This window comes from Mizuhopecten yessoensis, unplaced genomic scaffold (genome assembly GCF_002113885.1).
Source record: "Mizuhopecten yessoensis strain PY_sf001 unplaced genomic scaffold, ASM211388v2 scaffold11067, whole genome shotgun sequence".
Lineage (NCBI taxonomy): Eukaryota > Metazoa > Mollusca > Bivalvia > Pectinida > Pectinidae > Mizuhopecten > Mizuhopecten yessoensis.
In genome coordinates, this window is record NW_018408863.1 from 215,824 (window position 1) to 236,434 (window position 20,611).

General features: G+C 33.8%; 2 protein-coding genes across 2 annotated transcripts; both read right to left on the reverse strand.

Annotated features, from left to right (window-relative positions):
* Positions 1-1,215: 1,215 nt before the first annotated feature.
* Positions 1,216-7,645, reverse strand: LOC110465245 (solute carrier family 22 member 6-A-like). Its single transcript, XM_021520950.1, has 8 exons — positions 7,161-7,645; positions 5,990-6,411; positions 4,949-5,179; positions 4,368-4,502; positions 2,828-2,910; positions 2,307-2,424; positions 1,737-1,809; positions 1,216-1,493 (listed from the first exon to the last, which is right to left on the reverse strand). The coding sequence occupies exons 1-8, from the start codon at positions 7,476-7,478 to the stop codon at positions 1,320-1,322; spliced, it is 1,554 nt and encodes a 517-aa protein (XP_021376625.1). The 5' UTR covers positions 7,479-7,645; the 3' UTR covers positions 1,216-1,319.
* A 1,316-nt stretch (positions 7,646-8,961) lies between these two features.
* LOC110465246 (solute carrier family 22 member 6-A-like) lies at positions 8,962-17,527 on the reverse strand. The gene is made up of 8 exons (XM_021520951.1): positions 17,210-17,527; positions 15,255-15,676; positions 14,211-14,441; positions 13,145-13,279; positions 10,621-10,703; positions 9,843-9,960; positions 9,347-9,419; positions 8,962-9,135 (listed from the first exon to the last, which is right to left on the reverse strand). The coding sequence occupies exons 1-8, from the start codon at positions 17,525-17,527 to the stop codon at positions 8,962-8,964; spliced, it is 1,554 nt and encodes a 517-aa protein (XP_021376626.1).
* Positions 17,528-20,611: the final 3,084 nt, after the last annotated feature.

Below are 20,611 nucleotides of genomic sequence, written 5' to 3' on the forward strand. Positions count from 1 at the left end.
TTTAATATTTTGCCTGCGGCAAAAACTGAAATAAAAAAGTCATGAAGCACCGACAAAGACATAAATGCAACGGACATCTTTTCCAAGATTTTTCGGTTATTTTTCATCCTTCCAGACATAACCGATGAAGGCCGATGGAGTGTGACGTGCTTGTGACGTCATAGTAAGATAATCTCTGGACGATGTTTCCTTGCTGTTAGCATCATAATTTATGTGATAGATTTTTTCCCTTAGAATGGATGTTAGTTTTTATCTACATAAACAAGTAATTAAAACATGAGGATTGCTTTCACGCGATGGTGCTTATTCTAACGGAACACCTGGTCTTATTTTTCTTGAAATTTTCAGGGGTCTCGATGTAAATCTCTCCTTTGTTCAAATTTTACCGATTTTGAATTGAGTTTTGATGACACGTTTGTATTATCTTTTTGTTATTTGCATATTCATGTACCCAACCATAATGCATGAAAATACGGAGAATTGCTTGGTAATATCTTTACCTACTCAATAATGCAAACGTACATATTTTTTTTATAATTTTGTTGTTTTTGTATGCGGACAAATGTGTGGATTATATTTCGTTGAGACAATGTCTTACATCCCTGTATTTTTTCTGGTAAGTAAGAGGTTTAAATTGACAGCCGTGACTTTAAGAAATAATGTAGGCATATTACCTCACTCACAATAGTATTCATACTATCAGAAAATTTATACTCCTGGCAATTCCGAAAGGTAACATTTTGTGGAGGATAACACTGCCCTTCTGTATAATACAGCTTGCTCAAATCGATTGGTCGGGAACTGCCGGGGTTTCAATAGTTTGTGAATCCACACTGCCAATCAGGAATTGCTCCAGCGAATGTCATCATCAGCATATTCCAGGTAATGGCGACTTTACTATACACCATCAACGAAAACATAATCCATTGAAATCGTGAAAATCCGCCACATTCCTCAATTAGACCTTCCAGATACGCACTTGTTGCAGACATCTTTTAAGGCTTGAGTTTAGATGTGAAGTGGTTTTTGATTCAATTATGTAGGAATACACCGATGCAGCCTAATAGATGCACGAGGATTCGGTTTCCTTTTCTTTTGTAGAAAGGTTGAATTCGTGAACAGATATCTGTATAAATTACATCGACAATTTGAAAAATGTGATTGATTATAATAAACAAAGTGTGCTTAACGAATGAAACATTACAACACGCGCTATACATATAACTATTTAATATATCCGAAACATTTCCAGACATATGTTCAACTCAAATTATACGATTTTATTACATTCATTATATAATAGACGTAAATAAATCATGTCAAAAGTTTGTTTCGATTTGAAAACTCTGCATTTCTTCTCCCACTTTCTTCTCTGTTGCTATGCCATCTTCGATAGGCTTTTTGTTTGTTTCTTGAATAAAGTACAGACAAAATGATGACAGGACCATCAATCCACCAAAAACAAAGTACATGGCTCCCGGAAGATGGTTGCTCTGTAAGTTAAAATAACATACAACGTATTTATTGCGTGAATTTATTTTTCATTCGGGACATGTATTGATTTGACATTGGAAATCCTTAATATTAAATAAACACTGAATAATATGTGACTACAAATAAAGCTTGTTATAACAAGCCAAATTGTAGGTGGCATGCTTTTTTTATAAAATACAAAAATGGTGATAAATATTAATTCGTTGGACATATTTGTTGATATAGTTACCATTGGGACTTACCAAGTATACCAATTGAGGTGCTATCAAAGCACCAACTCTTGCAAAAAAGTTCAGCATTCCAATTCCAATATTCCTGCAACATTTAAGTCAAATTTTACTGTAAACAGTTGGTATACATGCCGGTTTTAAAGGTAGAGACTTCAGTTGTGTTTATAATTTAGCACCTAGTAGCTTATATTACAATATGCAAATGCATTCCTAAAGATAACGAAAACCAAATAAAGGTTAAACGTTAGAAGGAACTAACTCTTTTATTTTTAAATTTTGCTGAATACTGCAATCCCTATCACAATACTTTAGTACAATGTAGTTTTTCTTAATTATTCTTAAAAAATAACCCCTGTCTGAAATATGGTATTAATCTTAATGACACATTGTATTAAGCATTGAATCAGAAATAAAATACTTTTACTATTACCAAGGTAGAGCTTCAAGCTGTTAAATAACGCTGATGTTGTGATTTCATGAATGACAATTACATTTACTACGCTGATAGAAATTGTGGCAATGCAAGGCAAATAAATATCAATTTTGAAGTTCAACTAAAGCCTTAATTTCAATCAAACCTACCTAACTACAGTAGGGTATGACTCCGTCGACAAAATGATCATCGTCCCCCATCCAACACCCACACTCATCTTGGAAGCCAGGGCGAATCCATTGATCAGGGAGTTCTTCATTTCCAAATCTGACAAATATGACCAATTATATAACTTTTCCATAATGTAATGGGAGTTTTTCATGTAACATCATTTATATTTTTCAGATTGTAGTTTTTTAATTTTGAGTTTCTTTAAAATTAAAAACAATTAAACATGTGTCAAATAAATTTCTGCTTTCATATTGTAACAATAGAATATTTGTGTTGTACACTTTAAAAAAAAGTCCACTCTCATCAGTCATTCTAATCCAAAACCAACATGTGTCAAATTAAAAATTTTAAAAATCATATTAAGCGTCAAGTCTCATCACATTCCTTCCAAGTCAACCGAACAAAATATTTGATTTGAATTTTTTACTGTAATATGAAACCATTCTCCACCATCGGTTTCATTAGTACGGCTACAAAAAAATATATACCAAATTATTACCAGATATTTGTAGAGCTGCCACAACAAAACCGGTTATTCCAGCCGCCAATAGCAAAACAATAGTCACCCATTTTCTGCCAAATCTATAAAGAAACATAACGGTATATCATTTAAACTTGGCACAAATATTGAATTGATGATTAACATTTTTATGAATTGGAAAATTGGAAAACAAATTGTGAAAAGTTACGGTAAAACTAAACAAGGTTATGCTGTCAATATTAAAAGATATTTGAAACGTGATATTGTCAATGTTATGATTTATAGGTACGTTTGTACTTCAAAGAGGTCAATCAGAAACCAATCTTTAGACAATGACTTTATATGACTGCAGCTGCTGCTAGGACAGGAAAACCCTGACCAAACAAACTGTCATTGTCAGCTTCTCTAATAATATAGTATGCATAATTTAAGTTGTTTGATCTCCCAACACACCTAAATTATCTTGTGCAAATTGTGTACACATCGAACACACATCTTGGACACATCGTTCGAAAATGAGACTATTAAAAAAACGATTTTCCCGTTCTGTGATAACATGCACTTGTATGAGCGGTTTGAAAGGATCGGTTGATCAATATTTCGAAATGAAACAAAATCCGAAAGGTTCTTGGACAATGAGGAACTAAATATCATATCGACAAATGTTATTATACTTCATCACATAATGTACTGTGCTATCCCCAGAATATACCCATGCCATATATTTTTGCTTATTAACCCATGTAATATGACCTATCAGCCATTGGTTGTAAGTTTCAAATGTTTCAATTGTGACGTCACGCCTATGACAAGTACATGACGTCACAGACTTACGCACTGGAGTCAAAATGGCGGCTTTTTATATTTAAAGGTTGCATGAAAATTGTCATTTTACACGAATAAATGCCAGAAATCTGGATAATGTAAAAAGGATCTTACACTCGTTTTCATTTTATATGAAATTTATGAAACTCGTCACGATTTTTTCAATTTAGATCGCCAGAGGCTCGCTGAATTGAAATATTCTTAGACACATTTCATAAATCTCATATGAAATGGAAACACATGCAAGATATCCTATATATATTCTGTAATACATCTTACACATTATTCGTACGACTGTAAAACTGTCAATAATTGGTGTGTACTTACATTACTAGAACCACTACGTAGTGAATGGTATCGAGGTGATTGCTTATTAGAGTTGATCGATACGTTAGCAGCTATCGAAATGTAGCAGTGTCATTATTTAATGACAGTAATATCTTTGGAAGCAAAGATAGCGTTGGAGTGTTCTATACAAAGAGACCCCTAGAATAAGACTGTTACAGAAATACAACTGGACTTTAGGTATGTTTACTGTTTCTGTTACGCTTTGTGTACACATTTCATATATCCTATCACGGTTGACTAAATACAAGGAACGTGCTTCTTATCTGGTTATTTATAATCTGGTTTCTTGTAACATGTAAGTCTGCTATATTTATACTTCGTGTAAGTGTGCGTGTTTGACCGTAAAAAGACTGATATGCAACGTTAACATGAATGGTAAACGTACCTATTGGTGAGGTAGAATGAGGAGGCCTGCGCAGGAATTTCTACTACACTCAACAGAAACATGTTGAGATATAGGCTCCCAGAAAGACTCTGAACACCGAAGGAAATGGCATAGAAGCCATACCCACAGGACATCCTAACGGGACGAGTACAAAAAATACAAGCATTTGCCATAGCAGTACCTTAAGTAGCACAGAAAATATTCAACATTAGGTTCTTTGGATATTTAAATCAATTAAATAATATATATGATTAAGAACAACTGTATTTATCATCTCATGCAAAACAGACACTTATTTAAGGAATTCTGAAGCTTTTGTTACATCATTATAACAACTAGGTTAATCAGTTCAATTTTATACATAAAGTTGATACCTATAAAAGAGGTAACAAATAAAGTGCGGGCAACATATTGATGTTTTATTTATAGCGGTATACTTGTTTTTGTATATAACGATAAATCGAGGTTTCACTGTAGTTAATTTCAACTTATAATTATGATATTAACAACAACTTAGATGTTACTTTAAACCGATTTTTTTTACCACTAATAAAAATTGTGACGTAGCCTTATTGCCATACCATGCAATGCCTAGCAGACATGTGTACTTCCTTAGCTGTGGGGACTTAGCTACGTCCAAAATCGTGTATTTCCGATCAGCGTCGACTTTCAAGTCTATCTCAACAAGGTAACTCATCTCACTCATATCCGGTTCCGGTTTACCATTGATTCGCGCTATTTTGCAGATAATTCCTTTTGCTTCATCTAGTCGGTTATGGGAGACGAGGTAGCGGAAACTCTCTGGAATAAACCTATTCATCAACAAAATGAATGTAGTGAAACTGTAGTAACACGAATATATTTGTTATTCGACATCTTAAGTGTTTTATCGATTCATATCAGTTATCATGTTACTGAAAACATCGTCATCTTTGAGTGTTTACAGTAAAGATAAATAATTATTTTTTATATGATTTGCATAAAATATTGATATCATTTAAAAGATATGACGTCTTGGATTTTAGATCAAGTCTAAAATTAGAATTCAGACAAAATATTTTTATACTGTATCGTGTTGTTGTATTTTTGCTCATATGGCGAATTACTTTTATATTGAGCAATACAGAAAAGAAAAATGAAGACGTCAGTTTCATCGCTTTGGAGTTCTCTTTCGTTTTCAAAATGATATTTTCAAATAAAATGGAAAATGGAGAAACATTATGAAATTTTGATTTGATAATAAATAACAAGAGAAACAGAAATCCTTGAACAATACCTACAAATTTCATATTGGCATGAATGCCACATATATAATCAACACTTTTCTTGTCATGGTTAAGTTTTTTAACATATGCCATCATGATGGCTATATTGGGATTTTAACAACTTTGAGAATGGTGCAACTTATCCTTTAAACCACGATCTACAACTTAAGTGAAAGACTATAAACACATTTGATACCAATCACAAGATTGAGGACTATAACATCAAAACAGAAAAATGAGAATAATAGAAGGAAAAAGAAACATGACAGAAACAATAAATCTTTTTCAATGTTTGTTAAAAAGCCATTAATATGAAGAGCAAGGAAATAAATAAAGGATTGATGTATAAACACTTACCACCACATACATACACACGGTAGAGTAAGTACAGCTGTAGAGAAGTGGAGGTACCTCCAATCATGCTGCCACCAAGCCACGAATCCGAACACGCATGCCCAGATTGACCATGCTGGAAAGGCTATGGTGACTGATCTTCTTTTTGCAGGTATAAACTCTATCAGGTAATTAAAGAAAACGGTGATGCTAGCACCAAGACAAAAGCCCAACAGAAAACGAAGGACTGCAAACATTTTCCATGATGTCGAAAATCCAGCGACAACGTTAAGTACCATCATTAAGGCCAAAGACAGCAAGTAAGTCGGTTTCCGGCCAATAAGGTCTGCGAGGTGACCAGAGGCTACACAACTGGCCAGTATTCCGGCTATCTGAATTGTGGTGATAGTAGAGGCTATCCAGTCTTTGTCGCATATCAATGTCCACTGAAATTAGAAAATAAAGAAAGCAAGTTGTAGTTGTAAAACAATGGGGAAAGTGGGTACATAAATCCCAAAACAGTCCCCAAAGTTGCAAATAATGCCTCCCATTATACACTACACGCACATTAATTTTGATTGAATTTGATTTCAACCAATCACAGACAAATACAAAGCTTCAGAACATTGTAACATGGCAGCCCTATTCTTAACACTGAATGAATTAATTAACCTTGATTAATTCGAAATTATCTTTTGAATGAAATTCTCATGTAAATTGCAAAATGATAATAAATATATATCGTTTTTGTAATAATGATCATTTTGAATTCTGAATCATACCTATATTTTCTCTTTTTTAAAAAAAATATCCGTGATACGCATTTTTTGAACATGATTCTATTCATTCAATACAATCCTTACCAATGACTATTAAAGACAAAACTAAAATGGAAATCATATATGTACAGTCAAGTGGTTTTCAAAATGAAACAACAATCAAATTTGGACATGAGTTCTTATTACCTTCATAACATGTGGCAGAACATGCACCTTTAAAAACGATCAAAATGTTGTTGTTCTTGTTATTCCCCTTTCAAATTGTTTGCACTATTTTTATCAAATTCTTCCTTTTGAACTCGCTGACAAGTTCCTGTTTGACACTACACACAATCCTCATTTCGCTTATAAGTAAAACTATTTAAACTAAAGAAGATAATTAATACATCTAAATGCTGATCATATAGGCATCTTACCTCACTCACAATAGTATTCATACTATCGGAAAATGTATACTCCTGGCAATTCCGAAAGGTAACATTTTGTGGAGGATAACACTGCCCTTCTGTATAATACAGCTTGTTCAAATCGATTGGTCTGGAAGTGCCGGAGTTTGAATAGTTTGTAAATCCACACTGCCAATCAGGAATTGCTCCAGCGAATGTCATCATCAGCATATTCCAGGTAGTGGCGACTTTACTATACACCATCAACGAAAACATAATCCATTGAAATCGTGAAAATCCGCCACATTCCTCAATTAGACCTTCCAAATACGCACTTGTTGCAGACATCTTTTAAGGCTTGAGTTTAGATGTGAAGTGGTATTTGATTCAATTATGTAGGGATACACCGATGCAGCCTAATAGATGCACGAGGATTCGGTTTCCTTTTCTTTTATGTTGTAATCTTTAATTTATAAAGGTATAAAGGTAAACATGAAAGACAATAGGAAATTGTGGCAAAGAAAAATAATTGTTATGCGAAAGCTGAAACAGACTTGTTTTTACACGAAACCAACAAGCCATTAAGATGTGATGTCACGTCATAAGCTTTATCTTTAACCGTTGGGCATGCACCAACACTGATCAATCACATGGCATTTAAATTTTAACTCTGATTTCGCATTCATTGACATTGATGTTACATGTAGCTGATTTACGTATTCTGCAACTCATATTTGTCATAGTTTTTCTTTTCTTTCATCACTCATAGAACAATCTACAGCTTAAAATGCTAATTATTCTTCTTTCACCCCAAGGGTATGATTTCTATATACTTAGATTTTTTTTGTTTTGTTACAAATTCTCCGATTGATTTATAAGTTCACTTGTGACAAATTAAACAGCTGTTCTTATCAAGGTCTGTTTAAGAGACAACTTCGGAAAATAAACTAAATCCTCATTTCCCAATTAGCCTTTGTCGTTTGAGTTGCCTCCCCATACATAAACCAAACTGAACTTTACCACATGTGCAATATCTCCTGTTTGTTGTATTTTGTTTGATAATGTTTGTCTTGTTAGTAAACAGTTTAAATGAGTTAACTGCACCATTTTCCCCAGAGTGACACGTTCTTTCGTCTGCTGTACCGACGATATGAGTTTTACAAAGCTCAAACCGACAAGGTTAGGTAGGCCTTCTTCCCGTAGCTAGTGTTGAAATAATTGATTATGAAGCATGTAACAAATTAACATAAGTATCATTTAACCATACTTGTACATTTTCACATTTGTAAGTATTTTGAAGTTGCAATGTCAGCATGGGGCATCTTTCACGTTAATTATTTATGAAGTGAAATGGGAAATGTTAACCATGACGTCACAAACATAAGAGTAATGACCACGTGCAAATCCTCCTTACACAATTATAGAAGAAGTATTTTTACGTGAACTGTTTTCAGTTTAATCAAATGTTGACAATAATGACGACAGGTTTAATTATTTCAAAGTCTAATGACAACAAAGTCGACATTAACCTGTGTTACAAAATGAGAAAAATACTTGCACATTTTCAAAATCGACAAATTTAATAATTAATGTAAATATATTTGTATATATAGAAAGGTTTGATTTCTAAATAATTAGCCGTATACATTACATTGATAGTTTGAACAATGTTTTTGATTATAATAAACAAAGTGTGATTAACGAATAAAACATTTCAACACGCGATATACATATAACTATTCAATATAACCGAAACAATTCCAGACATATGTTCAACTCAAATTATACGATTTTATTACATTCATTACATAACAGACGTAAATAAATCATGTCAAATGCTTGTTTCGATTTGTAAACTCTGCATTTCTTCTCCCCCTTTCTTCTCTGTTGCTATGCCATCTTCCATAGGCTTTTTGTTTGTTTCTTGCATAAAAATCAGACTAAATGATGAAAGGACCATCAATCCACCAAAAACGAAGTACATGGCTCCTGGAAGATGGTTGCTCTGTAAGTTAAAATAACACATTTAATGTATGAATTTATTTTTCTCTTGGGATATGTATTGATTTTACATTGGAAATCCTTTACGTAATATTAAACAAAAACTGAATATCACTGTATATATAGCTTGTTAAAACAATCCATATTATAGGGTGTATGGTTTTTTTGTAAACCGCAAATATGGTTATAAAGATATAGTTACTATTAGGACCTACAACATATACCAATTGAGGTGCTATCAAACCACCAACTCTTGCAAAAGAGTTCAGCATTCCAATTCCTATGTTCCTGCAATATTTAAGTAAAATTGTACTTTAAACAATTGCTATACATGCCGGTTTTAAAGGGAAAGTCTTTATTTGTGTATATAATTAAGCACCTAGTAGCTTATATAATTATATACATCTGCATTCATAATAATAACAAAAAGTATTGAAAGGATAATCGTTCGAAGCTTAATACTGCCATATCTTTTCATGGGCACGAAACCCTACTTAAATTCTGCTATTTATTTCTATTGATACATTATATTAAGTATAACATCAGAAATGTATGACTCTCACGATCCCCAGAATAGACCTTATGCTGGTTCATGCATGACAATGATCTTTATCACATTTTTAGAAATTGTGGCAATGCAGAGAAAATTGAAAATGCAAAATATCAACGTTTAAAGTTTTAACTTAAAGCCTTAATTTCAATCTAACCTACCTAACGACAGTAGGGTATGACTCCGTCGACAACATGAACAGCGTCGCCCAGGCAACAATAACACTCATTTTCGAAGCTAAGGCAAAGCCATTGATCAGGGAGTCCTTCATTTCCAAATCTAAAAATATGACAAATACTAACTTTTTCATAATGTAATGCTATTTTCATGTAGCAACAATTATATTTTTTTCTGTGTTGAAAAGCTTTGTATATGTACGGTGGGTTTTTTTGTAATTAAAACAATTATACATGTGTCAAATATGTTTCTGTTTTCATAAAGTAACAATAGGATATTTGTGATGCACACTTCAAACCATTTTTATTCTCATGATTCATTTTAAGCCCAAATCAATTTTCAAGTAACTTGACAACAATGTTTTTAAAACAATACCAGGGCCCGTATTCATGAAAGCGATCTCATGCTCAAGCATGGATTTTCTGCTCAAGCCTAATTTCTTGTTTTAGTTATAAATTAATAAACAACTCTTATTTTGACAATGATTTTGAAAAGAATTGAAGAGACTCAAAGCCAAATACGTTTTCAATTTTCACATATGACGTTTTGATCGTTTAAGATTATTTAAGTGAGTTACAAGAAAGTAGGTTTGAGCACAGAATCCATGCTTGAGCATGATAACAGTTTCATGATTACGGGCCCTGGCTTCAAGTCTGTCTCCAAATAAATGAGACAAAATGTAAAATTTAATTATTTTTTTAAAGCATCGAATATTAGTTTGACCTTGAAAACGGTTTCATTAGTACGAGTAGAAATTATTACCAGATATTTGTAGAGCTGCTACGATAAAGCCGGTAATTCCAGCCGCCAATAGCGAAACAATTGCCATCCGTTTTCTGCCAAATCTATAAAAGAGATTACGAAGACTTGACACAAATACTGAATCAGTGAACAAAGTTGCATATTCTTTTGAATAAAAATCAAAAGCATTACCGTCGCATAGGAAAAGGATTATACAAGAGTACTCGTTGGTACGGTAATACAAAATAAGGTTATAATGTAGATATTAAGTTCTTAAAAAAAAAATATATATAACTATTGTCCATAAATATGATTGAAGGTTATGATATTTCGGAGAGTTTGCTTATCAACTGTAGACAATGTCTTCATATGACAACAGCTGAAACTAGGACAGTAGCCGATGCTAGGACAGTAGCCATTGTTAGGACTGTAGCTTTTGCTTAGACAGAAAGCCCCTCATCAAACAAATGATAATTGACAGATATACTAATAATATATAATGCATAATTAAAGTTGTGTGATCCCACAACGCACCAAAAGGTACCGTCCGCACATCGTACATACCTCTTTATTTCCGGCCCCATCAGTGATTTCGAATAACTTGTTATATTCGTAATCTTGAATAAATGAAGTAAGCCCAAAGTGATTTTGTTTTGACGCTTACTACTAGTCCTATGCCACCTGGCTAATATCTCCCTATGTGTATATGCCTGCGTGTGTGCTGGATATGTAATGTGTTCTGTTTGTTGTGGGACCGTGCTACCAACGGCATCATTTATAGTGCCTCCTCAATTGAATGCTACAGCACAGATACAGCAACATCCATCCAATACCATTGTATACTCCACGTGGGTTGTTGGAGCTATGTTGACAGAAGAAAAACGCTTTCTTTGAATATCCATGCTAACGACGACTTCGGGGATCGAACCCCAGCCGCCTGCGTGAAAGGCCGTAGTGTTAACCACTCTACCAATCCACCCATACATGTCCTAAAACACCATATGTTGGTTATATCTGCAGAGCAACGCATCTGTGTTGCTATGGTAGGGCATCTAGGCATGCGCACTAGAAAAAACTCTGCACCTCAATGCAAGCCCCAAATTAACCAATTGATGTTTTAAACAGCAATTTAATAGCCGATTTCCCCGCTGTGTGATAAAACGCACTCATATGAACAATTTGGAAGGGTCGATTGATGCATATTACGAAATGAAAAACAAAAAGAAAACGGAATACTTAATTTCAATGAATGTTTACAGATATGGTAATTACCCTCTGATGTCGTACTTGTTTCATTTCGTCCCTTTTTAAGGAGTTATGGCCCTTTGTTCAAAATCTTGACAACTCTTCCTTAACTACTAGGACAACTTAAGCAAAATTGGTTCATCGGGGCTAACAAGATTTGGTATGGAAGTATGTTTTGGCATGGGGAGGGAGTACAGGAAGTATGTCAGTGACATATATTCTTAAATATTTTACTGGGAGGGGGGTGGGGTGAACTATATATTGTAATGATTTGCCTTATCTAGCCTTTAGCTTACATTCTGGGTTATATATGAGTAGGGGTATTAGTTAGTCTTTGGCTTACTGCTCTATTTATTATTTTATTTGGCCTATTGCCCATTCATTAAACAAAATATGGAGGAATATTACATTATTTTATATCGTAAACAAATTAAGCAAGGAAAGGTATCCTTGTCTGACTCCACATACAAAACATGTTTTCAGCACATTTTGTTTTTGTGACCTTGAGCGAAGATCAAGGTCATCACCGTTTACAACATTTAAATCAATTCACATGAACAACCTACTCGCCAAATATCAAGACCAAAGGACTTTTGGTCATGAAGAAACACAAGTTAAAGGAAAAATGGAAAGAAAGTTATGTATTTCCTTTTTTTAAATCAAAAGTGTTATATGACAAATTTACCGGTTGTCAATTTTCTTGAAATTCCTGATGTTGAAAGATATTGTTGGTAGACAACTTTTAAGCAATTATGAAATATAGACTGGTTTTAGAACTATGCAAATTAACGTGTCGAAAATGGAAATTTTCTCATTAGCAATTCTTTCTTGAAATAGTGTAATATTCGGTATCAAAATGAAAGTTGGAATATGTTGCACACGATGATGATATAATTTTATGGTAATTATTTTAATTAAATGCTCTAGGAAGAATTGTGTTATCGCACCTTAAACACCCACACAGGTGTAAGTCAATAAGGTCCCATTTATCATAAAATGAATTCTGAAACTAACGGTTCCTTATTTAAGCTTCCTATACCCAAACCTTTTTGTAGTTATTTTGTTTTTAAATTCAAAGCGGGGGCCGACGCTAATGTTAAATCTCCATAGGCGTTGACCCCACCTTTAATATATCTCATCACGGTTGACTAAACACAAAGAACGTGCATGCTACCTGGTTATTTATTGTCAGGTATTTTGTAGCATGTAAGTCTTCTTTATTCACACTTCGTGTTAGTGTGCGTGTTTAACGGTACAAATACTTAAGGATATACAACGTTAACATGAATGAAAAACGTACCTATTGGTGAGGTAGTATGAGGAGGCCTGTGCAGGAATTTCTACTACACTTAACAGAAACATGTTGAGGTATAAGCTCCCGGAAAGACTCTGAACACCAAAGGAAATGGCATAGTAGCCATACCCACAGGACATCCTAACGGGACAAATACAAAAAAGTCAACATGTTGTCATAAACAGTACCTTAAGTAGCACAGTTAATATGCAATGGTCGGTTAATCGGATATTAAATTAATTTAAAAATAATACATAATTAATTAGATATGAACAATATTTCTGATGCACAAAAATGTCTTTTTTTTCAAAATTAATCTCGGGTAATATTACCGTCAGAACTGTTTAATCTGTTAACTTTTTATACTGCAAGTTGATATAATTTAAAAATCAAAAAATATTGAAATATTTGCCTTAAATGGTGTGGCAAATATATTCATATCGGTATTTTAGTATATAACAATAACCGAGGGGCAAATATAGTGGCGGCATTATATGGAGGTATATGTATATAACGATCTATATTAAGGTTTTACTGGAGTTCATATCCGTTTATCATTATGGACTCACACAACTTAATCAGTCAATCAACAAGTGTTTCATACGATTGTAATCCCTACCTAAAACAAATCCGTTTAAGGACAGTGCACTTGAGTAATTCAAATGTATAATATTTTACATGTAATTAAATCTATAGATATTTAAATTTAGAAAAATGTATAATTTTAGTAGATTTTATTATGTGATGGCGGATTGATATGGGGTCAAAAGTCCCATTTCACCTGTTTGGTTTGTAAACTTTCGGTTGTCAAAAGCAGCTGCAATAGAGCTCTTAACTGCCATTAAACCGCCAAAAATGCTTTTGAAGCCTTTGTCAGGTGTGTATTTATGAATATAGACAGTAGTTACTAGTGTTGAACTTCCAATGCTAAACCTAATAGCTCAAAAGCTCAGTAATAACATATAATAAAAGACTTAATTGTGTGAGTCTTTTATGATATTAACTTCACTTTAAATGTGCCGAAAAACATTACTTCTAATACAAATTATATGACGTTGCATAATTGACATACCATACAATGCTTAGCAGACACGTATACTTCCTTAGCTGTTTGGACTTGGCTACGTCCAAAATCGTGTATTTCCGATCTGCGTCGACTTTAAAGTCTTCTTTCACAAGGTAACTCATCTTACTCATATCCGGTTCCGGTTTACCATTGATTCGCGCTATTTTGCAGACGACTTCCTTTGCTTCATCTAGTCGGTCATGGATGACGAGATAGCGGAAACTCTCTGGAAGAACCCTGTTAATCAACAGAGTGATTGTAGTGAAACTGTAGCTACGCGACTATATTAAGACATCTATAGTGCTATAAATAGTAGCGTTTCATCGCCATTTTTATCACATCATATCATATCTTGGATTCGGGATCAAGTAAAAAGCTTGAAATTCAGATAAAGAAGTTGTATATTGTAGCTTGATGTCGGTGTTTTAAGACACCAAAGCAAATATTCAAATTTAAATTTCGTATGACTTAAACGGTGAACATTACAGAAAAACCTTTACAAATAAAATAAAAAAGAGAGATATTCCAAAAACAAAACCTACAGATTATATATTGGCATGAATGCTGTATAATCAATAGGTTTTTGCGTTATCGCCATTGTAAGATTTCTCCATATTATGTCATGGCGGCCATATTGGATTTTTTTTTATCATTTGGAAAATGATTTACAACATAAGTGAAAGATTATAAAACATCTACTACAAATCAAAAGGTTAGGAGACTAAAAGACTATAACAGAAAAAAGAGAATTACAGAAAGAAAAAGAATCATAATAAAAATGATAGTTATATTTCACGATTTGATTAAAAACCCTATTCCGTCTTTGCGTATTGAAGAGTTATCTTCTCTTGAGATCAGGTATTGATTGTTACGTCATTGGTTTGTGTGAGAAAATTACGTCGTTTTCTCAAAAATTGATGACGTTACTCTCACAAACAAATGACGTAACAATCAATACCTGCTCTCAATTGAAGATAACTCTGCAATACGCAAAGACGGAATATGAGATGAGCTAGGAAAGAAATATAGACTCGATTGATGAACACTTACCACCACATAAATACACACGGTAGGATAAGTACAGCTGTAGAGAATTGCAAGTACCTCCAATCATGTAGCCACATAGCCACGAACGCCAGCGCACAGGTCCAGATTGACCATACTGGAAATGCTATGGCAACTGATCTTCTTTTAGCTGGAATGAACTCTATCAGGTAATTATAGAAAACAGTCATGGCCGCACCGAGACAAAAGATCAACAGAACACGAAATACTGCAAACATTTTCCATGATGTTGAAAATCCAGCTGCAATGTTTAGAACAGTTATTACTGCCAAAGACAGAAAGTAAGTCGGTTTCCGACCAATAAGGTCTGCGAGGTGGCCAGAGGCTATACAACTGACCAGTATTGTGGCCATCTGAATTGTCGTGATAGAAGAGGCTACCCAGTCTTTGTCGCATATCAGCGTCCACTGCAATTAGAAAAAAAATGTCAAGTTGTAATTGTATAGTGGGAGGGGGTACGTAAATCACCGAAATTCCCCATGTGGCTGCAAATTTTACATCACATATTACATTTGCATACCTATTTCGAACTCGCACCGTATTTAAATTTCGACCAATCATAACCATACAAAGTGTGGAATATTGAAACATGGCAGCTGACGTGAATTGCAAAATAATGAAAAATATATCATATTTGTAATAATAATCATTTGGACACTGAAACAAACGTATGCTACTTTTATTTTTCTACTTATTAAAACAAATATCTAATATATCGCATTTTTATTTTTATTTCTTATAAAACATGATAATTCAATTCATTCAATACCGTCCTTGTCTATGAGTATAAAAGAACAAACGAAAACGGTAAAAAACCGTTCATGTATAATTACACATATAATACACACAAGTACATTTAACAATTTCCAAAATAAAACATAATTCGTACAAGTTTCCAAATTCCGTCACAAATATGGGGCAGAACAAACACTTTTAAAGAAGTTGTATATTGTTACTTCCCTGTCAAATTTTTCGCTTCATTTTTAGCAAATTATTTGTATGAACACACCTGGTTGGGTTAAATGTGACAATTTATTTTACGGTAAACACACTCCTCATTTCTTATGATTAATAAAACTAAAGAAGATAATTAATAGTAATAATAATATCTTTTGTTTATCCAGGGATACATATTTAGACATGTCTAATTTACAATATGGCCCTGCATCAATATATTTACAGATATCACAGAAAAATACACATAAACTACATGAAAGACATTTGCAGATTACAATACATGTATATTAAACACAGATACAATACTTATTTATTGTTATATCATAAAGTAAGTACCAAACTGAAGTTTTGGGAAGAAATCCTGTAGGTATTTGCGTTTAAAAGCAGCAACACTACACGCATTTCTAATATTTTCATTCAATCCATTCAATAAAACAGAACATGTGTACACAAATGAACGTTTAATATAATTAGTTCTAGCAGTGGGAATATAAATCTTGTTGGAAACTGATGACCTTGTATTTCTAAAACTGATATCCTTAACATAGGTAAACATATTACTTAAAACACTTGGAGTATCCCTATGTACAATTTTGTAAGCCAGAACTGCTTTCCTAAAAATAAAATAATCTTCTATTGGCAGCCAATTTAACTGTTTAAAAAGCAAAATGGAAGGGGTAAAAACGTCTCTCATATTTAACATAACTCTAGCTGCTCTTTTCTGAAGTTCGGAGATTTTATGAATATATGATTTGTTACTAGCCTCACTCCAGACTACAGAACAATAGATAAAATGTGGAAAAACTATACTTTGATATCCTTTACTGAGAACATCATTAGACATGAAAGGTCGTAACCTTTTCAGAACACCTATCTTTTTCGAAATTTTCTTCGATATGTTATCAATGTGGTCTTTCCAAGACAGGCAACAGTCGACAAAATGACCTAAAAGCTGATGATATTGGCATATCATAATTTCTTACCTCACTCACAATAGTATTCATACTATCAGAAAATTTGTACTCCTGGCAATTCTGAACGGTAACATTTTGTGGAGGATAACACTGCCCTTCTGTATAATATAGGTCGTTCATATCTATGGATGGGGTCGTACCAGGGTTTGAATAGTTTGTAAATCCACACTGCCAGTCAGGAATTGCTCCATCAAATGTCATTATCATCATATTCCAGGTGATGGCGACTTTATTATACATCATCAACGAAAACATAATCCATTGAAATCGTGAAAATCCGCCACATTCCTCAATTAGACCTTCCAGATACGCACTTGTTGACGACATCTTCTATACCTTGAGTTTAGTGGTGTTCGGTTGAATTAAGTAGCGATTCTTTGAGGCCGGCTAAAAGACGCACGAATATTTTTCTTCTTTTCTGTTGTGTGCTGTCTTCAAGGTAAACGGGTAACGATTCGGGAATATAAGATATTGTGGCAAAGCAAAATGTTTATTGTGCGAAATCTGGATCAGGCTTTGTTTTACCACAAAACAAATATGCTATTCTAGATGCGATGTCACGTCATTTTTTTATAATTGAAAAGGGTTTACCACCTGGCATGTACCAACGCTGTTCTATTACCTGGCATTTACATTTGAAATCTGATTTCAACACTCTTTGCATTAATTTATTTTCTTCCACCTTTATAGTACCCTATCACATTCATCACACAATTAACCAGTAAAGTGTATGTATTTAAAACCCTTGTGTACATACGTGTAAACTTCGCTGGTCACTTTTCTAATGAAGGTGACAGTATATGTATCGTTCCAGTGACCGAAACGTTAAACATAAACACTTACTGGTTGTGATACATATCTTTATACGATTTACGTAATTCTTAATAAACATTTCTAGCTCGGGTATTACGGTTTTAATGGTATAGTATTTGAGCTGTAGACCATAAAAAGGAGACATATGTAATACAGACCCATGACAATCTGAATACCAATTAAAATTCTTACACTGAAACTAGCTCGTCTTCAAATGAATTTACGTTATTAAGGCATCAAGAGGTCAGATTAGTGTAAAGAAAGTGGAATATATAATTTATTGTAAGTTTGTAAGTTTATTTTGGCAATACCCGTCAGTCTAGTGTTTAAATGGTAGATGAAATGGAGAAAATGCGACAACACAGCGGAATATAAAACAAATCACTTTTGTTATAAACAAAAATACGTTTTGGCTTGATATAACATATATTTTATTCACTAATTTTAAATGACAACATAACTCAATGTCGATTTTATTATTCTCTATGAAGAGAAAAAGACAACAGTTGTCATATCAGCAAAGCGAATTGTATAACCTACGATAACATGTAATGTATAAAGATATCCTAAAATGTTCCTAAAATGTTAACCGCTGACTGTACATTTTAAGAGGACTTGTAGATTTCAATACAATGTTAGCGTATTATTTGCTTGATTATGTGAAAGAAATATGCTAGTCACGTTCATGAAACAAACGCAATTCGAATTGAATACTGATATGTCAACAATATGGGTGTGGTCGCTACTGTCAATTTACAATGATAACGTTTAAGGACGATTTTTTAGTCATTTGATACGGAAAGTTTTTCCCTTTTGGGCAGAAGATTTGATAGGAAAGTTAATTCCTCGGGGCCCGCTGGTTAGATATTTAGGTGGCAGAAATTTCTAAAGCTGTATGCGTGGGTTGAGCAATATAAAAGATGTAAAATGTATAAAAAAATAAATAAATCCCAAGTCTGTTTTTGTCTGGGGGATTTTATTTAGTGTGTAATTTGGTCAATTTTTGGTGCCGAATTAAATACAAAATGGCGGCCCCCATATAAAAAGAGTTCAAGTTAGTAGAATTTTAAATGTTTTTTTTTACAGGTGTGTGCTATGACATTCTCCAAAATGACGACAGGTGAACCAGTGTGGACAACCCCATTTAACCAGGACATTGGTAAACGTTAACATTATCATCTATGGAAAATTATTTGGTTCTGCGGTCCCTCTAGAGATAACTGCTTTCAATATAAAGATAACATCCTCTAAATCACGAATTCAAGTATTCTTGGATAAAACCTACAGGTATATTAAAAAGGTAGCAAAGAAAATAAAAAGCAATTTCAATGGAACATGTTTTGATTTTGTAATTTGCTTATGACGTTGTTAACTATTTTTTAACATATGAATATGGAAAGATTAACATAAAAACCTTCATAAGTACAAGGGGAATACGGCCAGACATGTTCCGGTAATGAAGGTGTATTCTGCTTAATCGGAGAAACCCGCCATGTAAATCTTTGTGAGAGCTAAGCTATGTCACGTCCTCAACCCGCGACTCAGGCAATGACAAGGATACTTATAGATATTGATACTGGTGTCATAAAAGGAAATGGAATATTTCTAATGAGATAATGATAAAGATCATAAAACTTTTCAATATCAACCAGCATTTATAGAAACCTTGGTTGTCTGTAAGCAGTCTACATCTATCACAAACTGGTGTCAAATTCTTAATGTTCATTGAATTGAAAATGCTTTTTTCCATGTATCACATTGCGTGCATTTGTGCAACATTCAGCTACTGACCACGTTCGACGTTGCTGAACTACATGTAGTGAGCGAATGTCGGTGTTATACCGCATCGCTAGAAAAGTAAGCCTGTCAGAAGGCAGTGTTTCCCTCTCCTATTTCTCGGTTGTAACACCTGTCAAAGAAACGATAAAATGGTGCTAGGTTGGGCTTGTCCGGATGATTACTTGTGAACGAATTATCATAACAACGTTCAAACATTTTGTTTGGATTGCTCGTGTAAATGCATATAATCCTATTTATTTTGGATACGGCGCCCAAGAGGTCAAGTCTGCCAATACAAATGATAACTGCAGAACAAATGATCATACAAAGTGTATGTGTGTGCTTTGCTTTAGTAGATGCGACGAACTCCATTGCTAAAAATAGATTTCTGCTTGCTTAGGGTTGTCTGCAGGTCTTGTCTTCGGCTCCCGATGTGATTGCAAATGGGCCTTTCGATTATGGTTGGGTCCGCCGGAGGACAAGGTCACCAGTGCAAAAAATGAAATTCTACTTGTGATGATAACTTGAGAACAAAAGAAAATATAAAGTTAAAACTTGATGAGTAGGGTGATTACGATATCCAGGTGTTACGCACGCTTTCGCTCTCTGCATACCTGAAATATGTCATAGCAAAAAATGAAGGCACGCGGCTAGCTATTTAATTCGTGTCATGTAAAAAAAACCTGACCAGTCACTAGACTGATACGTGTCCTTTGAAGATTACAAAGGAGCGACGCCCGACTTCAAAGCGTGTAATTGTTTACCGTCACGCGACCGCGAGATTCTTTTGATATACACCAAAGGACCAAACTAGTCTTC

Bases quoted from the DNA above. Each gene is read 5' to 3' on its own strand.
- LOC110465245 (XM_021520950.1), bottom strand. From the start codon at position 7,478: ATGTCTGCAACAAGTGCGTATTTGGAAGGTCTAATTGAGGAATGTGGC. The intron at 2,911-4,367 runs GTACGTTTACCA...GTTTCTTTATAG, and splicing joins TCATTCTACCTCACCAATAG to ATTTGGCAGAAAATGGGTGA. The intron at 1,494-1,736 runs GTAAGTCCCAAT...TTTAACTTACAG, and splicing joins CACCTCAATTGGTATACTTG to AGCAACCATCTTCCGGGAGC.
- LOC110465246 (XM_021520951.1), bottom strand. From the start codon at position 17,527: ATGTCGTCAACAAGTGCGTATCTGGAAGGTCTAATTGAGGAATGTGGC. The intron at 14,442-15,254 runs GTAAGTGTTCAT...GTTGATTAACAG, and splicing joins CCGTGTGTATTTATGTGGTG to GGTTCTTCCAGAGAGTTTCC. The intron at 9,136-9,346 runs GTAGGTCCTAAT...TTTAACTTACAG, and splicing joins CACCTCAATTGGTATATGTT to AGCAACCATCTTCCAGGAGC.